Source organism: Pongo abelii, chromosome 4 (genome assembly GCF_028885655.2).
Source record: "Pongo abelii isolate AG06213 chromosome 4, NHGRI_mPonAbe1-v2.0_pri, whole genome shotgun sequence".
Taxonomy (NCBI): domain Eukaryota; kingdom Metazoa; phylum Chordata; class Mammalia; order Primates; family Hominidae; genus Pongo; species Pongo abelii.
Genome location: NC_071989.2, coordinates 124,109,433 through 124,129,842, shown reverse-complemented (window position 1 = coordinate 124,129,842; position 20,410 = coordinate 124,109,433). Strand labels below are relative to the sequence as shown.

General features: G+C 38.0%; 1 protein-coding gene and 1 pseudogene across 1 annotated transcript in view; one reads left to right on the top strand and one right to left on the bottom strand.

Moving 5' to 3' along the window:
• Positions 1-20,410, bottom strand: part of LVRN (laeverin) — a 67,805-nt gene that overhangs the window by 36,246 nt on the left and 11,149 nt on the right. Inside the window, exons 2-4 of the mRNA XM_002815800.5 lie at positions 7,921-8,063; positions 6,640-6,779; positions 3,406-3,532 (exon numbers count right to left, since the gene is read on the bottom strand). Coding sequence (XP_002815846.1) covers positions 3,406-3,532; positions 6,640-6,779; positions 7,921-8,063 — 410 coding nt within the window. The remainder of the gene's footprint in view (positions 1-3,405; positions 3,533-6,639; positions 6,780-7,920; positions 8,064-20,410) is intronic.
• On the top strand, positions 12,461-16,733 carry LOC134761463 (probable ATP-dependent RNA helicase DDX43; annotated as a pseudogene).

Below are 20,410 nucleotides of genomic sequence, written 5' to 3'. Positions count from 1 at the left end.
GAAGTTTTAAGTGCATGTTGCTAAGTGAAAGAAGCTGGTCTGGGAAAGCTACATACTATACAATTCCAACTATATGACATTCTGGAATAGGCAAAACTATAAAGATAATAAAAAGATTGGTGGTGGTCAGGGATTCGGGGGAAGTAGGGGAGGATAAATAGATGGAGCACAGGGGATTTTTATGGCAGTGAAACTATTCTGTATGATACCGTAATTGTCAATACTGGTCATTATTCAGTTGCCAAAACCCATATTGCTGTACAATGCAAAAACTGAACCCTAAGATAAACTAGGGAGGTTAGTTAATAATAATGTTTCAGTATCGTAACAAGTGTATCACACTAATGCAAGATGTTGACAACAGGAGAAAGGAGGGAGAAGAAAGGAAAGAGAGAATATATGGGAACTCTCTGTATTTTTTACACAATCTTCCTGTAAACCTAAAACGGCTCTAAAAATAGTCTATTTATATTAAATACTTTAGCCAGGCATGGTGGCTTATGTGCATAATCTCAGCACTTTGGGAGGGCTAGGCGGACGGATCACTTGAGATCAGGAGTTCAAGACCAGCCTGGCCAACATGGTGAAACCCTGTCTCTACTACAAATAGAAAAATTAGCTGGGCATGGTGGTGCGCACTTGTAATCCCAGCTACTGGAGAGGCCTAGGCAGGAGAATCACTTGAACTTAGGAGGCGGAGGTGTCAGTGAGGGGAGATTGCACCACTGCACTCTAGGCTGGGTGATAGAGTGAGATGCCGTCTCAAAAAATGAATACATAAATATTTTAGTTCACCAAAATACACTATAAACAAATTTGAAAGGCAAAGAATAATCTAGGGAAAAATATTTAAAGCATATACCACAAGCAATTAGACAACTTCCCAATATTTAAACAACTCTGACAAAACAGAGAAAAAGCCAAACATGAACAATGCACCAAAGAAATACTTCAAACAGCCAAAAATCTTATTTAAAATGTTCATCATTAATTATCAAAAATCAAAAATTAAAATGATATATCTTTAAAATACATAGTAGTCTAATAATTAATATTGGTATAGGCATAGGAAATCTGGCATATAGCCTACAGGGAAAGTGTCAATTGGCACAATAATAACCCAAACACCTAGCTCTACCAGTCACTATAATATTTTGACATTCAGTCCAACTTTTGACTTGACAGTGAATTAAAATGATAGCAACATGAGAAAAAATACTGTTCTATATAAGGGATACATGAACACAGTTCATATAATCTTAGATTCTAAAGTTTAGAATTCATTGAGCAAGCTACAAGAAAATAAGCTAAAAGAACAACACAGGAGAAATAAACCAAATCGTTTTTCACCCAAATCACCTCCTCAGAGAGGAGGGTAAGGGTATGGCATATGTGAGAAATGCTGGTAGGGGAGGCATTTGTTTTGTTTTGTTCTGTTGTTTGTGACTCAGCAAAGAGTTAAAGCAATTAAGAAACATTAGTTATCTTTCTCCTAAAAACCCAATAATAGAGGAATTCTTTATTTTAATCACCTATCAATAAAAATAAGGTTTTGATTGAGTACCTCCTATGGGTGCTCATAGGGTAACATCAGTTGAGACGCTATGAAGGTTACAAAGAAAGTATCAAATGTATCCCTGATGTCCAGGAGTTAATAATCTGGTCAGAATTTAAATGGAATTACTGAACTAGTCACATGTATTTATTTCCTGCATTCCCCAAAAAGTTTACTGTTGACCACCTGACTGCCATAGGTTCTAGAGGCACAAAGAAAAAGACCCTTCAGATCCTAACTCCAAGGTCTAATGAGGGAGATAATTAAAATACAATTGGTCAAGAGTTCAGATGGCAGAATATGCAGGATGCTGTGGAAGCGTGAGAAAAGAAGTCAGGGAAGCCTTCCTGGATGAGGAGGCACTGAGTTGAGAAACAGAATTGAATTAACCAGTGGATAGAAGGCATTTCAGGATGTGCAAACTGCATGTGTAAGAGCCTGGAGGAGACAAGAGGAAGGTGAATGCATAGGAGTGAGCAGAGACAGTGCTAGAGCATCCTTCCCACTCAGAAACTGCCAAAAGCCCTGAGAGGTTGGTAAGAGAAGCACCTTTATAAAGACATGGTACTGACTTTGGACTTAACCCTCAGGGAAATGGGAGGTCACACAGAGGTTTTACAGTGAACAGTAACATGATCAGATTTTCTCTGGAAAGATCCTTCTGGTTTCATATGAAGGATGGCTTGGAGGGAATGTGGAGAAGCTATGAGAGTACAGCTGTGGTAGAGATGATGAAAACTAGGGAGAACTAGGGGGACAGTAAGAAGTGAGTGGATGGATGAATGTAGGGGATGATAAGGTGACTAATTAGATAGAGGGTGTGCTTCAAGGGGATAGGGTGTCAAGGATGACTCTGGACTTCTCATCTAAATAAATACAAATAGAACTTTTCTTGCCAAGACAAGGGGGGTCTTGGTAGCCTCCAGCCCCAGAAATGCCAGGAGCTTCGTCTCCATGCCTGAGCTCCTGTTGCCTCCAACTCCCTGCGTGATAGGTGTTACCTCCAGGATTTCTGAATGGGCCGAGGCTGGTTTCCATCCCTTCATTCCCCATTCCTCCTTAGCCAGAATGCTCAAGCTGCAGAGACCCTGGCTTCCTGGGATTCAGAAGGCTCAAGCTCCCAAATATTTGCTCCCCACCTTCTTCCACTATCTGCCAGTATAGGCAGAGCATACTTTTTCCAAGTCTTCAACTAACATGTCAGAAGAACAAAATACATTTACATGATACTTTCCATTTAGAGAAAAAACATTGAACAACTTTCTGAGCTGAGTGGCTCATACAATTTTAAGAACATACCACACAGATCTGTGAAAGGTTAAATATTTACATATTTCCTTAAGGATCCTGTCATATTCACATATGATTCCAATTTTATACAATGAAAATTCACAGTTGGGACCACTAAGTCCTAATTCAGTGATTCACAGCTAATGGATATTTAAAAAAAAAAAAAAAACTTACTAAAGGGAACTGAAGTAACTTCTGAAAGCCCGCTAGCTAAAGTGATCCAGACGCAGCACTGCAGACTTGCAGTATGAGAGAAAAGGCCTGAACACAAAAGAGAAAGTAGGGTCTAGAGGACAGGAGGCTGCCATTGAGTAGCCAGGAGAGACCTAAAAACTCTGAGAGCTCTTCAGCAGCTGCTGAGCACATGGCTCTGTACAGAGAAAGAGCAGGTGGGCCTGTGTGTTTCAGAAGGTATAAGACATAGGTCAGGAGGCTAACTCCAAAACAGCAGCTAAATGGTGACGGTGGATCCTCATGGATTTGTCTGCGTATCTTGAGGCCTCAACCAAGGGCCCAAATAACAGGAAACCAAATGCACTGAAAGGAAAAGATTACCTCACCTGTTTTTGGAAGAGAGTAACTGATATTAAACAAATCCTCCAGAAAAGAGAAGATGGGACCTGTGATGTTCAAAGCAAAGTCTGCACTTCCATTTGCAATGGCATCTTTCCGGGCCCAAATGCGTATCTAAATCAAAACAGTTAAGCAGTGATTAGGAAAACCAGTAATGATTTTGGAAAGAGGTAGTCTGCTTGCTCCAATTCCCTGCTGCTGAACCAAAGTCTTACCTTTTCAGAAGAAGCTGCATAATAAAATGCTTGCATGCCTACATGTCCTGAGAAAACCCCTGAAGGCTGTTCACCAAGTTATGAACAGTGATTCCCCCAAAAGCGTGCTATTTCAATCTTTGACAATAGCATGTACAATCTGGAATCATAAAACAACCCCTGGAATGGGTTGTACCACCGTCTACCCCTACAGTAAGTGTAGATTCTATACGCATTATGTGCACTTTGGGCCCTTGCTTCCCATTTCAGGATATATTACTAATGATCCAAAACAGAATTGCACTGTGAGTGGGGGTTATATAGTATGGTACATATTAAGCATATCTAAATCATGCAAATTTAAAACGGTTTGGCAGTTAGAACATTAATAGTCCTACTTTACTTTCAAAATTTGAAACAAGGTTAATTCTCTTAATTTAAAAAAGTTTATCAAATGTCTCATAATTTTAAAACTGTCAAAGCAAGTGAATTATAATTCTCTTGTTTTTGTATTGCCAAATGACACTTCCACTTTAGCAAGTAAAAGGAAATCTCTGCCATGTTTTGTCCGTTTTGTGCGACCACACTATTGTTTGGGTAATTGGGGCTTATTTGTGTGATTTTGGTGAGTAATATCCTATTGTTTTAACATTAATTATTACTATAAATTGAAAGTATTGTAAACTCTAAAAAAAAATAAAAGGTAAGCAATTTTTAATAGAATTGCCAGCATTAATGTTAAAGAACATGCATAAAACTTAAAGATCTTGGAATGAAAGTTACCAAGTGAGATAATTAAAATATTTGTCCTGTTGTGAATGCAGTTAATTTAAGAAAGAACGCTCTGCAAAACATTAGAGAAAATGCTAAGGAAATGAAAGAATCACAGTATTTACAGATTTGTGCCCTCCAAGAACATATTCGTCTTACTTTGCTTTTATTTCTGCTTAAAAGTATTGCTAGAATTATGTAAATTCTGAACTACTTACATGTTTCTTATGTTTATTCTCATGGCACACATTAACCACACTTTCCATTTCACAAAATCTTTATCTGTTACTTAATGAGAAATTTGTAAATGGGCTGGACTCTATTCCAAGTGTACATTTTTGTTCCTCTGCAGAGTATATAATGGGCCCATTAATTTTGTAAAGCTGAGCTGTAGCCAAATGTTCACATTCCACTGATAGACTCATGCCAAACTTCAGTGTGCTGGCTAAGAACATGACTTTCTTAGGTATGCTCCATTTCCTTGTTGCTTCTATGGCAGCTGGCATCCTTTTCAGGGTGATCTTTCACAGATAAATCAATATCATCCCTCTACAAGAATTGTTGACTGTGCAGCAGCACTGACCACAACAAGGCACTCGAGATAATGGATGCTGAGGAATCACCTTCGGTCTGTCATTATCTATGGGAGTCATGGGGCCCATTCCTCCTTACCAAGCTCAAAGCACATGCTTCCAAATCATGCCTGAGAAGATTTAACAATATAAGCCATGCACGTTTAACTTGGCCAATGTTATATTTGTAGATGACAAGGATCTACTAGTAATTATTCAATAGGAAAATCAGACTGGAGCCAACAGCTTAGGAAGATAACAAGCTGTCATTTGCATCTAACACAGTATTATTAATTCATTAAGTTAGGAGGAGCTTTGAGAATCGCTCAGCCAACACGATATTATTAATTTATCACTAGGTTAGGAGTTGTAAAGGAGGAGTAGCTTTGAGTGATTCTCCCCTGATGAGGGGCTTGGCTCACCCACAGCTTCCTTTTCTCCACATGTCAATGGTGCAAGCCTGGAAGATCTCGGGCCCAGGAGAGTATGTTAGTGAGCTATAGGGCCTGATTTTTCTCAGCTTGATGAAGTCTACGTGTCTAGAAAGAACTGGGCCTAAGGCCCACTATGATAGGGAGTGAACCAGCATATAAAGCACTGCCAGTATAACCTCCATATTTTCCTAAAGGATTATTATAAAGAGGGTAATTGGGTGAAAACCAGCTATTTCAGGACAGAGTGCTGACTTTACACAACTCAGAAAAAGTGTTGCATGCTCCAGAACTGAAGAACACGGCAGTTCAGCTTCTGGATAGGTATGGGAACAAGAGTGACTTTATTTTAAATGCTAATCCACTATGTAACTTCTGACTAACCTTGAGTCTGAGAGTGCCTCTAAATGTCTACTTAACGTGTTAACTCATTATGTAGAAACACCTATTCATTGTAAGTTTCCTTCAAAACCACCCTTGTTGTTCTGGAAATCATAGGCTGTGATGTGGCCAACTACAAATTCCTTCCAGAGCATGTATGCTTTTCCACCAAGATATAAGCCCTGGGTCTGGAGAGTTACAGAGCAAAGATCTACTTGTCTTGCGGCCACCCAAGACCATGCTTCTGTCTTTAAGTTCCCCTAATAAAACATTCCAAACCAACAAACTAGATTTGTCTGCCTCCTTCCTCAGTTTCTCAGCTCCTTCTGCATTTGGGAGTCGCTTTGTTTATATGGCCCTTTCACAGAACAATAGGAATAATATTTTAACCTGCATGCACCATTTCAGCCATAGCAGTTGTTCCTGGCTGGTGTCTGTTTTGACTCATTGATGCCTGGCCATGCTGGTTGCTAACTGTTTTGAGTATCACCCAAGCTTCAAGACACCATTAACCCTGGGCTAAGTACACATCACATACTAAACCCAAACATCAAGGTGCCAGTGCAGCAGTGCTCCCCATTCTCTCCTGTCTTCTGCAAAAGCAGAAACACACTGGGAAGAGGGGGCACAGAGCTTGCCTTGAGGAGTGGGCTTAATATGGACTCTTTCCATGAAAACCTATCCAAAGAATGGCAATAGGAAATGTTGTGTCCCATTCTGCAAAGCCACACTAAGAACTTTTACAGGGCTTGGGAGAGAGAACTAGGAAGCGATTTGGGGATATGCAGGCATAACCACTGTATGCAGAAAGAATAGATGAATAATCTGCAGCCAGTACACCCTCCCTTACCTACGGAATCTTCCTCACTCACCTCCTTGCCCCTTTCTGTTCTGTTGACATGGTCATAGTCACATATAACAAATGCAACTAAGTAAGTTGGCATGTGGGGCGTAGTGGAAAAGGTTGTAACAGTCCATTTGCTTCCATTCACATCTTCTTTTTCAGACTGACCTAGAGAATTTTATTTTAGTTCAAATAACAGCAAATCTAAGCAATAACATGTCTTTGAAATAATTTGTCAAGTAATTGTCACCCAGCTACTCCTTTCCAGCTATTCCTCAGAGTCTAGCAGTTCAGATTTCTCCACCTACTCCTAAGCTATCCAAAACTACATTAGGAAAATCTCAGAACAGCATCTTGGGCCTGAATCAGCATTTTGAATAATATAGGCTTGATTGAGGGCCAAATCCATGAGCACTATAAGCTTAGCCCCCAATCTGCCTCCTTTCTTTCCCACCTAATTCTATTGTTTTCTAGTCCAGCCCATTTCTCACAACACTTAATCTAGAGCTGCCCAGGCCCCCATGGTAGGTCAACAAGGTTGCAATTCTACTACTCTCAGGTTTCAACTAAGAGTTTAGTGGAAGCAATCTGGGGCCTTTAAAGCTGAAATCACAAACTCAAATGCCTACAAGAGCCAGGCACTTGATGTGAAACGGGTTGGTGTACGCTAATAGGGAGCGCTGAGGATCATCTGAGAAGAGGCTGCAGGAGGCAGCCAACCTCCTGCTGGAGATAGCAAGACTTGTTGACCTGGGAACTTGCCTTTAGATGACAATTGTGGAGGCTAAATTCCCTTTTCAATTAAGGTCCTGAGACTTAAAGCCTCTTCTCAAATGTAGCTGATTACTGCCACGTAAGAGCTGTAGGTCCAGTGTTGTTAGAACTTCTAAGTTTTCACATTTAAATTTTTATGTAAAATCTCTGGATATTTTTAAGTTGGAAACTGATTTAATCAAAAGAAAAAAAGGCACATGAGCCAAATGAAACACAGCTGTGCACCAGATTCAGCCTAAGCCCACCAGCTTGTTATCACTAATGATCAACAGTTGAAGCCCAAACTAAGGGGCAGACAGACTGCCTATATATAATAACAGTATAATATCCCCAGCTTCTTATACTAAAGGAATCAGGATTTACCATCTCCAAGCTGTGGATGCTGGCACACACCCCAGGTGACTACTCTACCTAATTATAGTAGACTGTAATTATAATACACCATAATACACTGCCTAGAAAAGCTACTGGTGTAAATGTGATTACAAAGCTTATATAGATAGACAGCTAGATATAGACAGAAAGCATTACTTACCTAGCTTTGGCATGTTGGAAAGGGCCACATAACTTGGGTGATGAATCATTGTAATATTAAAAGTTGCCTTCAGAGCTGGCTCGTCAAAACAAGGGAAAACATACCTGGCAAATGTTGGTTCCAGCTGGGATGCTAACAGGGCCCTGAAATACATTTTGGGGAAATTTTTATTTATTTTTATCTCAACCCAGTGGAATAAAAAAAATATTGAGAGATGATGGCTTGTAAGTTAGCCTGGTGTGTTACAGGAAATTTCCTCTCATCTTCCTCACTGCCCACCCCATCACACCAACACACTCCAATTATCATGGCACCTTAGAATTCTCCTAAGACCTAAAATACAAGCACACTCTTTACTTTTAAACCACAAAATAATATTTGCTTTATTACATCGTAAACCTTTAAAACCTTTTACAAACAGAATAGAAACAAATATAGCCAATATACAACATCAGTCTTTTGAGAACCAGGTCTTTATAAAGCCAGGATTACTTCTTTGAGAATGGTCCATTGCTTTCATCTTCCACTAAAGTAAAAGTCAGGGGAAGAATGTCTATTTTTTTTCTTTTTGTCACATGCCTCCTCTTCTTCCTAGCTAAAAACTTACAAAAAGTTTTATTTTTGACACCCTTGGGAGCAAACAATATGGGTACATGCTGATTGAACAAAATAACTTTCAATTATATATGGGTAAATATATCAAATCCCTACTGATTCTTCCTCCATCTCCATGGCAAAATACAAAGAGTGACATTATCCCACCACACACTGGTGACTTACGGGGAAAAGCTCAGGGACAAGAATACCCTGAGCAGACGAGAAGATGTCAGGTTTACCCTCTGCAAACACTGCCTGAGTCTGATGACAGCATAGGTCCCAGCAAACAACTTTCTTCTCAAAACAAACAAACAAAACAAAAAAACCCTGCAGTCTCATTATCCCATTTGCCAAGACTTGCTTACCTGGGAACCTGTCTTTAGATGACAACTGTGGACGCTAAATTCCTTTTTCAACTAAGGTCCTGAGACTTAAAGTCTCTGATACATTTGTTTTTGCATCAGGCCCAATTCTTGGATAAATAAGAGGTGAATTCAACAAAGATATCTCAAGAGTGTATGCCATCCATTACTTGCCCTTGTGATCCCTCCTTCACCGTCACAAGGCTGCTGCTCGCATAAAAATTCACACAGCTTTAGGAAGGACACACAGGACAGTTGGCACATGCAAACAACTCTCAGTCAGCTATTTTGACGTGTCATAATCTCATTGTATTGACAAAAACAATAATTTATAGTAAGGCCTGTTTTGGCTTATTTGCTCTTGCCCACATTATTATACGCTTACTTGCACAGACTGGAACGAGCCCTGTGGGCTCTGGCACCAGCTACTTTCACTGTAAGACCCTACTCCACTCCATCTACTACCAATTGAGCAATCCTGGACAGTCACACAATCTTGTTAAGCCCCAGTTTCCCCACCTAGAAAATAATGACATTATTTACCTTGTACTGATGTTTGAACTTTTAAATTATTGGTAATTAAATTTACCAATAAATCACCTTTGAATTCTCCTATATCCCTTCCCAACTCACAAATCATTCTTGATACAGATGAACTACAGAAGAACTCAAAGAGGGATAAGTTACATATGGAACGGATGCTTGGAAATCACTAGTTACAGATGCATCTTTAAAAGTCCCAGGGTTGGGGGAGGTGGGGATGGTTAATGGGTACCAAAAGAAAAACAGAAAGAATGAATAATAACTAGTATTTAATAGCACAACAGGGTGACTGCAGTCAAAATAATTTAATTGTACTTTTAAAAATAACTAGGGTATAATTAGTCACATAAAGGATAAATGCTTGAGGGGATGGATACCCCATTCTCCATGATGTGATTATTATGCATTCCATGCCTATATCAAATTATCTCATGTAACCCCACACATATATACACCTACTATTATACCCACAAAAATTAAAAATTGAAAAAAAATGTTCTAGGGGCTACAGCTGACCACAGATTAAACATGAGTCATATTTGTCTCCCCAGTAAATTTGAAACTGCTAGAAATGAGAGGTTATGTATCTTTTTCTTCTGTATCATTTATAATAGTTGGCAAAAATCTGGGTTCATAGCAATTGTATAAGTATTTGTTTAGCCAAGAACTAATATAAAATAAAAGCAGCATGATATCAGTATATGCAAAAGAATACAAAGTACTTTGGCAGAGTTTGTTATACTGGCATTTGTTTTATGGTTTTGGTTACTGTCTGTAAGGGGATGGGACAAAGTAGAGAAAATTCAAGCCATTGACAATATAGTGGAAAGAACAGGCGTGAACAGGAAATTCAGCCACCTGAGTTCTTGCTCGGAATCTGTAAAGACTGTTGTGTAACTTTGGGAAAGTTGCTTAATATACCACTTAAATTTTCTATAAAATGTAGATGATCTCTAAGGCCACTCAGAACTCTAAAACTGTGATTCTAAGAGAGATTAAGATATCCAGCAGGATGGAAAAAGAGCCCATGAGTCATCTAAAGTTGGGAGAAACAACCCCCTTCCAGGTTCATGCATGGCCTTCAGGAGGTCTTTGAGCCCTCTGAAATTATAGGATATTTTGTACAACCGGTGGCATGCTAAAAACTAACATGCTTATGTATTTTTTAAAAGCCAACAAATGCCTATTGTCTTTGTAACAGAAACCATAGGAAGTAAAGCTTGATCATAAGTTCTCAGCTGCCATGACCTCACAAAGCTTATGAATCTCAAAGAAGCTGCGAAGTGGGGAGCGGAGAGAAAATTAGACTCTTTAAGGAAGCGGAAAACTTTTATTTTACAGGTTCCAAAAGTGAACCTGGAGTGTAAAAGCAGGTGAAGACGCCAGCTTAAAGAGTCACCACTTTAGCAAATCAAACATCAAGCAAGCATCTTCCAATTCCATGATTCAGGTCTCCAAATAAGTAAAATAAAGTCTCTCAAATTTAATTCAACTATTTCCTTCCCTAGTTTTATGCAAACAACCCAAAAGTTAGGGGAAAATCCCTACAACACACAGCCTTTGGCTCTCAACCTTAACTGCAAAAGTCAAGTCTAACCAGCAGCACTTATGATCTAGTTATACCACCTCTGAGAACCTCACAGTGGTGTTTCCTTCCCTTTTCTCTGTGCTTTGGACTCAAGCAACCCTGTAAAGATATTTTGACCTCAGAAAATAGAACCATCCACCACCCTCTCCTCCCTTCAAATCTCACTGAAACATGGTATTATGGTGTCCATTAAGTCTGTGTTTAGAATGGTCAGCTGGTGAGGGAGTTAATTTGGGAGAATTTGTCTCCTTGTGGGTCAGTATTGCAGAGCAACTTTCTTGCCCTCTTGTCTGGAAAGAGAATCATGGACTCACTGTTTTCTTGGCTGGAAGTGGATCATGGACTCACTGCTTTCTTTGCAGTCAAGAACCACATGACACCCTTGGAGAATAAACCTACTACAACATAAAAAAAAATCTACTACATCCACTCAGTAAGCTATTTCATTCCAAATTATTTTATGAACTTCGTATGCCTACAGCTCTAGTTAACAAGTGCTGAATAGCACAGCCGGTCAAGTATTAAATAAAACTCTTAGGCAAATTGTCCTCCCACAGTTTTTTTTAACACAATAACACACTCAGAAATCAAAATGTTTAGTAGAGCCAGATGTTACACTACTGGACTGTGGTTCAAGGGTTGGCTTATGAATCATGTTTGTTTATTACTTGTGTAATAGAATCTGAAAACTGAAGTTTTCACCAGGCAACAAAACATAATAGATGTAAAATTCCAGAGAAAGGTGCCAAAACATGTTATGAAGATTTTCAAAATAAATGGCCTTGAGAACCTGGGTATGCCTGTTGGGCTTCTCAGCTACATGAGGGCCCCAGAAGAAGGGTCAGACAATAGAGTCAAAAGAGATTGGAGAAGATATCTCTTGATGGAGGGGAGGGGGAAGCATTATTTTGCCAAGCTTTCCATGCTCTCAGGGAGTTGGGAGGAGGGGCAACGTTCTAACTATGGGCTTGGAGGAGAGAATCCCTCAGAAAGCAGTAAAAGTGTTTCCTGAGGCTGAGAGGCTTAGAAGCCCAACTTACTTTTGAGAAAGATGAAATTGACGGTATGGCCAAGGTCTAACTCCTACCAGGTGGGGATCTAAAAGGCATGAGAATGGCTGACTTCTTTGGAGTGCTGCTGCCTTGGGACTCATGCCAGTACCAGGCCAGGGATGCATGAGTGTTCCTCACAAGAGCTATGTCCCCTACCGTACAAAGTGAGCCAATATGCGGACTGTCTTGGGTTAGTCCAGTAGAGCCACCTGGAGGAGGCTGGAGGAGCTTTGAGATACGCTGCTTGGTGTCTAGGGGCTAAGGAAGAAGTCATGGTGACTATCAGAACAAAGAAATAGAAGCTGCTGAGTCAAGGAAATTGTAGAAAAAAAGAGGGAAAACACTGAAGAATCCAGGAAAATGACATCTCGAGGGGAAAATGCTTCGGTAAGACCAGAATGAGACCAAATGACAACAGTGCCAGCTCAAGTAAGAAGTCCTATGTGTCACCTCTGCCTGTCACCCCCAGCCCCATGGACCCCCGTGGAATCAAAATAGCAGCTATCAAGATAGACAAAGAAGAGTAGAAATGTGAGGTAAAGAAAAGAAGAAGGACTACCACCCTCTACCTTACTGTAGGCTTCCATCCTAAAAACCAGCCCAAGAGCAGGGAGTGGAGGATGGGAGAAAATGGAGGTGGGAGAGAAGGAGGTTTAACAGTAAACTAAGTTCAAAGGTTTGAATATTACACAGGACTGGATTTTCTAATTTTCTCATCTAACTTATTTGTGACTTAGTTACTGTAGATCACCTGTCACCTAAGAATAAGCAGGAACTTATAGGCTGCTGGGGTCGTCATGCAGAGCAGAAAAGTTACCCCACAGACTAAATTTCCCACTGTAAAAGGACAATGGAAAAACAAAGTTGTGTTTTTACTAATCTGTAAGCTGTGCTTTTTCAATATGCTCGCTATACCTATTTTCAAAAGACACAGGATCTGAATCTTTGCTATGCAAAACCATCTCCCAGAGAGGACTGCTCAGCCACATGAAATATGTGGGTTTGACACCTTTATAGGATAATGAAATGACATTTTCCTCTGTGACACCAGCATCATGTGTCTAGCACTTGAGTTCTCTGACCTTGTTTTGAGACTTACAAATTCTTTTCCTAATACTGCTCAAATTTCTCTCTTGTGTGTCATACCCTAATCACCATGCCAGATTTCCTAGCATAAACAGCAACTGCAAGAAAGTCTGTTCCTATTCTCTGTTCACTCTGTCTATACCTGCACAAATTCATTGATTTTAATCATGCTGCTTTCACCTTCATCTGGCCCCCCAAAATATCCTAATTTTCACCAACTATGTCACACTTTCCTTATTTGATCTTGATCTTTGTATTTTCATTTCTTTAAATATCTTTCAGTTCCTTCTTTTCTTTAATCAGGGGAATGCTAGAATCAAAAATGCAAGAACTATTCTGGGAATCTTTGAACAAAAGTGGGATTATATGAGTTCTCTTATTAAATTACAAAAGTGAAGAGACCTTAAAGAGTCCCACCATCTTAATTTACAGATGTAAAAACTGACTCCCCAGGAGTTTATGCAACTGATTAGATGACCAGCAAGTGCACAGTGGTACCAGAATCAGGGCTCCAGGTCCCAAGCCTGGGGTCCTTTCCAATGCACTGCCTGCTTTGAAGTACATAATGTAATAAATACTAAAACTAAACTAAACTGAGATGTCATGAAGACGACTAGAGATTAACTTTATAATTAATAGCATTCCCAAATCTAAAGATAATGAGACTTCTGTTTGCCACCACAGGGAGTAACATAGGCTCAAATCAGCTAAACAAGCAAGGCAAATGCTACAATTACCCTGTTTTTCTGCCTCGAAGCAGTTTCTAAACTGCAGCACAGGAAAGGGAAACTGAAACAATTCAGTGGTCTCACTGAGTTGAAGAGACAGACGTTAGAGTTCAGGGACACCTAGACAGCTAGAATTTGCAGAGTAGAGTGTAAGAGAAGAGGTAACTATGCAAAGAAAGACTTCCAGAAATCTGTATAGGATTCCCCTCAAGTCTTTGGACAAATATTAATCATCATGAGGTCAGGCAAAGAGAAGCTGCTGGGGAAAGAATAAGTACCAGGGAAGGGTAAGCTGAACACTTCCCGGAGTTCACATACTGTTTGGAGTTGTTGGAATTTTCTCAAGCCAGAGTATTGAAATCTTCAGAATATATAGATTATTCAACAGAGGGAGACCAGATGGGTGATGCCTGAGTAGTGGCCTAAAGCAGCCCTAGAGTAAAGGCTTCTTTAGGGTCACTCTCAAAGAGCTTAAAAACATGGCTCAAGAGAATCAAACAAGGATCAACAGGATCACCAAGTAACTTCAGTTACTATCCAAAAGGGCCAGCATTCTCTAAGCAATATAACCAAATCCAGCATCCAACGACATAAAAATTTAAATGTCAGGCATTCAATAACAAATGAGAAAACACCGAAACGTTTGGAAAGCAAATAATGCAGTTCTAAATAACACAGGAGTCAAAGATAAAATCAAAATGGAAATTAGAAAGTATTCTGAACTTCCATAAAAAAGATAAAAACAACATAACCTCATTTGTGGCATGGGATTAAAGCAATAGTTAGTAGGAAATTTGTAATATTAAATGCCTATATGAGAAATAAAAGGGTCTTAAAGTAATGAGTTTGTGTCAACCATAGTATAGAAAAAGTAAAAATAAAGCCCAAAGTAAGAAGAAAGTGGACAATAAAGATCAAAATATAAATCGGTGAAATAAAAAACAGAAAATCAATACAGAAAATCAATGAAGCCAAAAACTGGTTCTACGAGATTAGTAAAACAGATATATCTTGACACCAGTCCTACAACAGCATGGTCAGGTAGTGCAGAGCTGGTCAGATGCACTTATTCTCACCTAACCAAAAAGTAGGAGTCGATGCCATTATCTGGGTCATTGCTATCTGGCGAAGCTCAACAGTATCCTGAGCACCAGAGAGGAGTCTGGCAGAGGAACTGAATCAAAGAGGTTGTGAAGGATATAGGGGTGGCAGAAGTAGGGACCGGAGAGACCCCTCTAAACCCCTGGAGGCTGTGGCCGCTAGTTACTGGGAGCCACTGCTCTGTTTCAGATTGAAGAACGACTTAGTTAGTGTGGTGATGAGTCATGGTGCGTCGAAAATAAAGGATAGCCAAAGCACGACAAACATCAAAATCCAGATAAAGAAAAGGACATCTGGAATAATTAGTCAACATTTTTGGCAGCAAGGCGATGCAAACAAAAGCAAAAGTAGTAATAGATAAATGTGTTTTTTAAAAAACAAATTACAATTCAGAACACAGAATTGATTTATTACCAATTGAGAAAACCTTTACAAAGAGTCAATAACAAGTTCAATATCCGAAGTGCAAGTAGACAACTGGAGGAAGGAAAATTTTAATATAATGTGTGATGACTTTAAAAATGGTAAGAAACGTCCTATCTCCAATCCTAGTTGCACATTTGACGATGCCTTTCAATGTTATTCTGAAGTTATGGAAAACATTAAAAAGGCAGGTTTTCAAAAACCAACACCTATTCGGTCACAGACATGGCCAATTGCTCTGCAAGGAAAAGATCTTACAGGGGTAGCCCAAACTGGTACAGGAAAGACATTATGCTATTTAATGCCTGGATATATTCATCTGGACTTCCAACACATAGAGGAAAAAGGAATAGACCCACATGTTAGTCCTTATGCCCACTCAGGAGCTAACTCTTTAAGTGGAAGCTGAGTGATGCAATAAAAGTTTAGAAGTATTTGTGTATATGATGGTGGAGATGGAGACAAACAAATAGAAGACCTTAGGAAAGGTGTTGATATCATAATTGCAACTCCCAAAAGATTGAATGATCTGCAAATGAACAACTTTGTCAGCCTGAGAAGTGTAACCTACTTGGTTTTAGATGAAGCAGACAAGATGCTGGACATGGGGTTTGAACCCAAGATAATGAAGATTTTGTTAGATGTGTGCCCAGATATGCAGAATATTATGACCAGGCAACTTGGCCATATTCAGTTCATTGACTCATACAATCTTATTTGAAAGAGCCCATGCTTGTCTATGCTGGTACACTGGATCTGTTTGCCATTAAGTTTAGTGAAGCAAATATAATGATCACCACAGAGGAAGAAAAATGAATTTATATCCAAAGTTTTCTAGATAGTATTTCACCCAGAGACAAAGTGATTATCTTCATTTCCCAAAAGGCAGTTGCAGATCATTTATCAAGTGACCTAATACTTGGAAATATATCAGTAGAGTCTCTGCATGGTGATACAGAACAGAAAGATTGGTAGGGAGAGAACATTAGAGAATTTTAAAATAGGTCAAGTGAATATTAATTGCTACTGACATAATATCCTGAGGTCTTGATGTCCGTGATATTACAGATATCTATCATTACAATTTTCCATGGAACACTGAAGAATATGTACACTAAATAGGGTGCACAGGAAGAGCCGGAAGGACTGGAGTGTCAATTACACATGTGACTAGAAATGATTTGAGGGTTGCCACCAAATTGATTAATATTTTGGAAAGAGCAAACCAGAGTGTTCCAAAGGAGTTTCCATCAATGGCTAAGAGACACGGGGCACATCAACAACTAAAAAGGAAATGAGAAGACTTCAAGGAACGCCCAAGAAGTTTTATTAAGATCTTTTGTTGAAAAGTGTTACTAGCTTACCAGACGTAAAACTTTCATAACACATATACTTTCAAATGCCTGCTTTCTTAAACTAGGTTTTGTTAGTGTTTATATTGCAATCAGCATTACCTCTAAGAGTTTTTAACATAATAAATTGTTAGGTGTTACTCTTTTACTCTTACCTAAAGTCTAGTGAATGTATCTTTAGAGTTGGTAGGTGTGTAGATTGGTATAACCTCCTATGAACAACTTGGTAATGTATAAATTATAAATACATAGGCCTTTTGATCTGGCAATTTCTCTTCTAGGAATGCATTCTACAACTATGTCTGCAATATTGGTAGTATCAAAAGACTAACTGAAATGTCTAGAAAGAGACCAGATGAAGTATTAAAAGCAAAGAACTTTCTACTATGATGGTGGACTGAGCTAAAACAGGAAACCTTACCTCCTACTTCAAACTCAACAGAAATGCTAGATAAAATATTTTTGAAAAAGGTGTTCCCAAAGCTAGTTTATGAATGGGGGCTTATTATATTCTGTGTATGTTTAAAGAATTTTCCATAATAAAAAGTCAATATTTACCAGCCTGAAAAAAAGATAAATCTCAAGGCAGACCAAATAAACTTATTGGATATTAGAAGTAGAAGAAACCTATGAAAGCTGAAGAAACTGGTTAGACAACTAGTAAGTGGTAGAGTGGTACCAGATAAGGGCTCCAGCTCCCAAAGAGAGAAGACACAAATTTCCAGTATCAGGAATAAAAGAGGTGATGTCACTACAGAGTTTATAGATGTTTAAAATAATAAGGAAATATTTTGAACAATTTTGTACTTATACATTCGGCAACTTTGATTAAATGGATAAGTTCCTAGAAAGACACAAACTGCCATAGTTTACTCATGAAGAAATAGATAACCTAAATAGCCGTGTATCTATTAGATAAATTTAAGTCATAGTTAAAAACCATCCCACAAAGAATTTCCAGGCCCAGATAGCCTCATAGGTGAAATTCAATCAGACGGTTAAAGAAGAAATATTACCAATTTTATATAAATTCTTTGTGAAAATCAAGGAAAAGGGGATACTTCTGAATGAATTATTTGAAGCCAGTGTTACTTTGACGTCAAAATTGGACAAATATATTGCAATAAAACTACAACTACAAGTCAATAACTCTCATGAACATAGAGCAAAAATTCTAAGCAAAATTTCAGCAAATCAAGTCTAATAATATATTAAAAGGCTAATGCATCAAGAACAACTGGAATTTATTTCAAGAATTCAAGGTAGACTGGGTGCAGTGGCTCATGCCCATAATTCCAACACTTTGGGAGGCCAAGGGAGATGGATTGCTTGAGCTCAGGAGTTTGAGACCAGCCTGGGCAACATGGCAAAACCCTATCCCTACTAAAAATACAAAAAATTAGCTAGGCATGGCAGCATGTGCCTGTAGTCTCAGCTACTCAGGAGGCTGAGGTGGGAGAATCACCTGAGCCCTGGAAGTCAAGGCAGTAGTGAGCTGTGATTGCACCACTGCACTCCAGCCTGGGGACCAGAAGTGAGACCCTGTCTGAAAAAAAAAATGCAAGGCTAGTTTATCATTAGAAAATCAATGTAATTTACCACATTAACAAATTAAATAATAAAAACTATATAATCATCTCAAAAGATGCAAAATACACATTTGATAAAATATGACATCCACTCCTGATCATAGCTCTCAGAAAATTATAAATAAAAGGAAACGTTCTCAACCTAATGAAGAGAATCTACCAAAAAAACCTTATAGGACAAATCATAATTAATAATTAATGATGGAAGAATGAATGCTTTCACCCTACAATAAAAAATGAGACTAGAATATCTTTACTTACTTTTTCTATTCAATGTTGTATTAGAGGCTCTAGTCATTGAAATAAGGCAAGAAAAATAAAAAGTGTTGAAACTAAAATAGAAGTAAAACTGTCTTTATTCAAGACAGTATGACAACGTATGTAGAGAATTTAATGGAAAATTAAAAGCTTTTTTTAAATAAAAAGATGCTAAATGAAGAAGTGATTTAGCAAAGTTGTAGCATACAAGATCAACAAGCAAAAATTAATTAGCAACAATCAGAAATTGGAATTTTTAAAAATATCATTAACAATAGATATTTAAAATATAAAATACCTAGGTATGAATCTGACAAAATATGTGCAAGATATATACAGTGAAAAATATAAAACCTGAATTCATAAAATAGTTATGAACCTGTTTTTCAGTTGTGGCTTGTCTTTGTATTCTTTTAACAGTGTCTTTCAAAGAGCAGAAGTTTTACATTTTGATGAAGCTCAGTTTATCAATGTTTCCTTATATATATCAAACTTTTGCTGGTGTATCTATGAAAACAATTGCCTATCCCAAGCTCATACAAATTTTCAACTGAATTCATAAAAATACTTGAATTTACAACTGAATTCATAAAAAGGCTTATACATGAATATTCCTGGAAGCTTTATTTGTAACAGCTCAAAACTGAGTAAAGAAGACCTAAATAAGTAGAGAGATATACCATGTTTGTGGGGTAGAAGATTCAATATTTTTAACATTTGAATTCTCCTCAAATTTTTCTATAGAGTCAACATAATCTCAGTCAAAATCCCAGCAGGTGCTTTTTTTTCTTTATTTAATAGATATTAACAAGCTAATTCTAAAATGAATATGGAAATGCAAAGGACATAGAATATCCTAAATAACTGGAAAAAAGTTGGTAGATGAATAACACCTAGTTTCAAGATTTATTATAAAGCTACAGTAATCAAGACAATACAGAATTGGCATAAAAATACACAAATGGATCAATAGAACAGACTAGACAATCAAAAAATATACCCACATATATATGAAAAACTCATTTTTTTACAAAAGTGCAGACAAAATTCAGTACAGATAGCACAGACTTTTAAACAAATGACAGTGGTACAGTTCAATGTCCATAGGCAAAAAAACTCTTTAATCCATACCTCACACCATATGCAAAAATTAACTCAAAATGGATCATACATCTAACTATAAAACTTCTGAAAGAAGGCATAGAAGAAAATTTGTATGAGCTTGGGATAGACAATGTTTTCATAGATACAACAACAAAAGCTTGATATATATAAGGAAACACTGATAAACTGAACTTCACTAAAATGTAAAACTTCTGCTCTTTGAAAGACACTATTAAAAGAATACAAAGACAAGCCACAACTGAAAAATTATTTTCATATCATCTATTTGAGAAAAGATCCTCTCTAAATTCAACAATAAGAAAACAAACAGCCCAAGAGAAAAATGGACTGAAGATTTTATCAGACATTTTGCTAAAATAGATGGATGACAAATAGTTACAGAAAATGATGCACAACATTTTTAGTCATTGGGAAAATATAAATGAAAACTGTAATGAAGAACACTATACACCTACTAGAATGGCTAAAATGAAAAAGTCTGGCAATACCGAGTGCTGGTAAGGATTTGGAACAACTAGAATTCTCCCATATGTTGATAAAAATTTTAAATGACCAAACTCCTTGGAAAACAGTTTTGCAGTTTCTTAAAAAACTAAATATTCATATGATCTAACCACTCCACTCTTAGGTATTTACTCAAGAAAAATGAATTGATAAAAAGACTTGTATATGAGTATTCCTGGAAG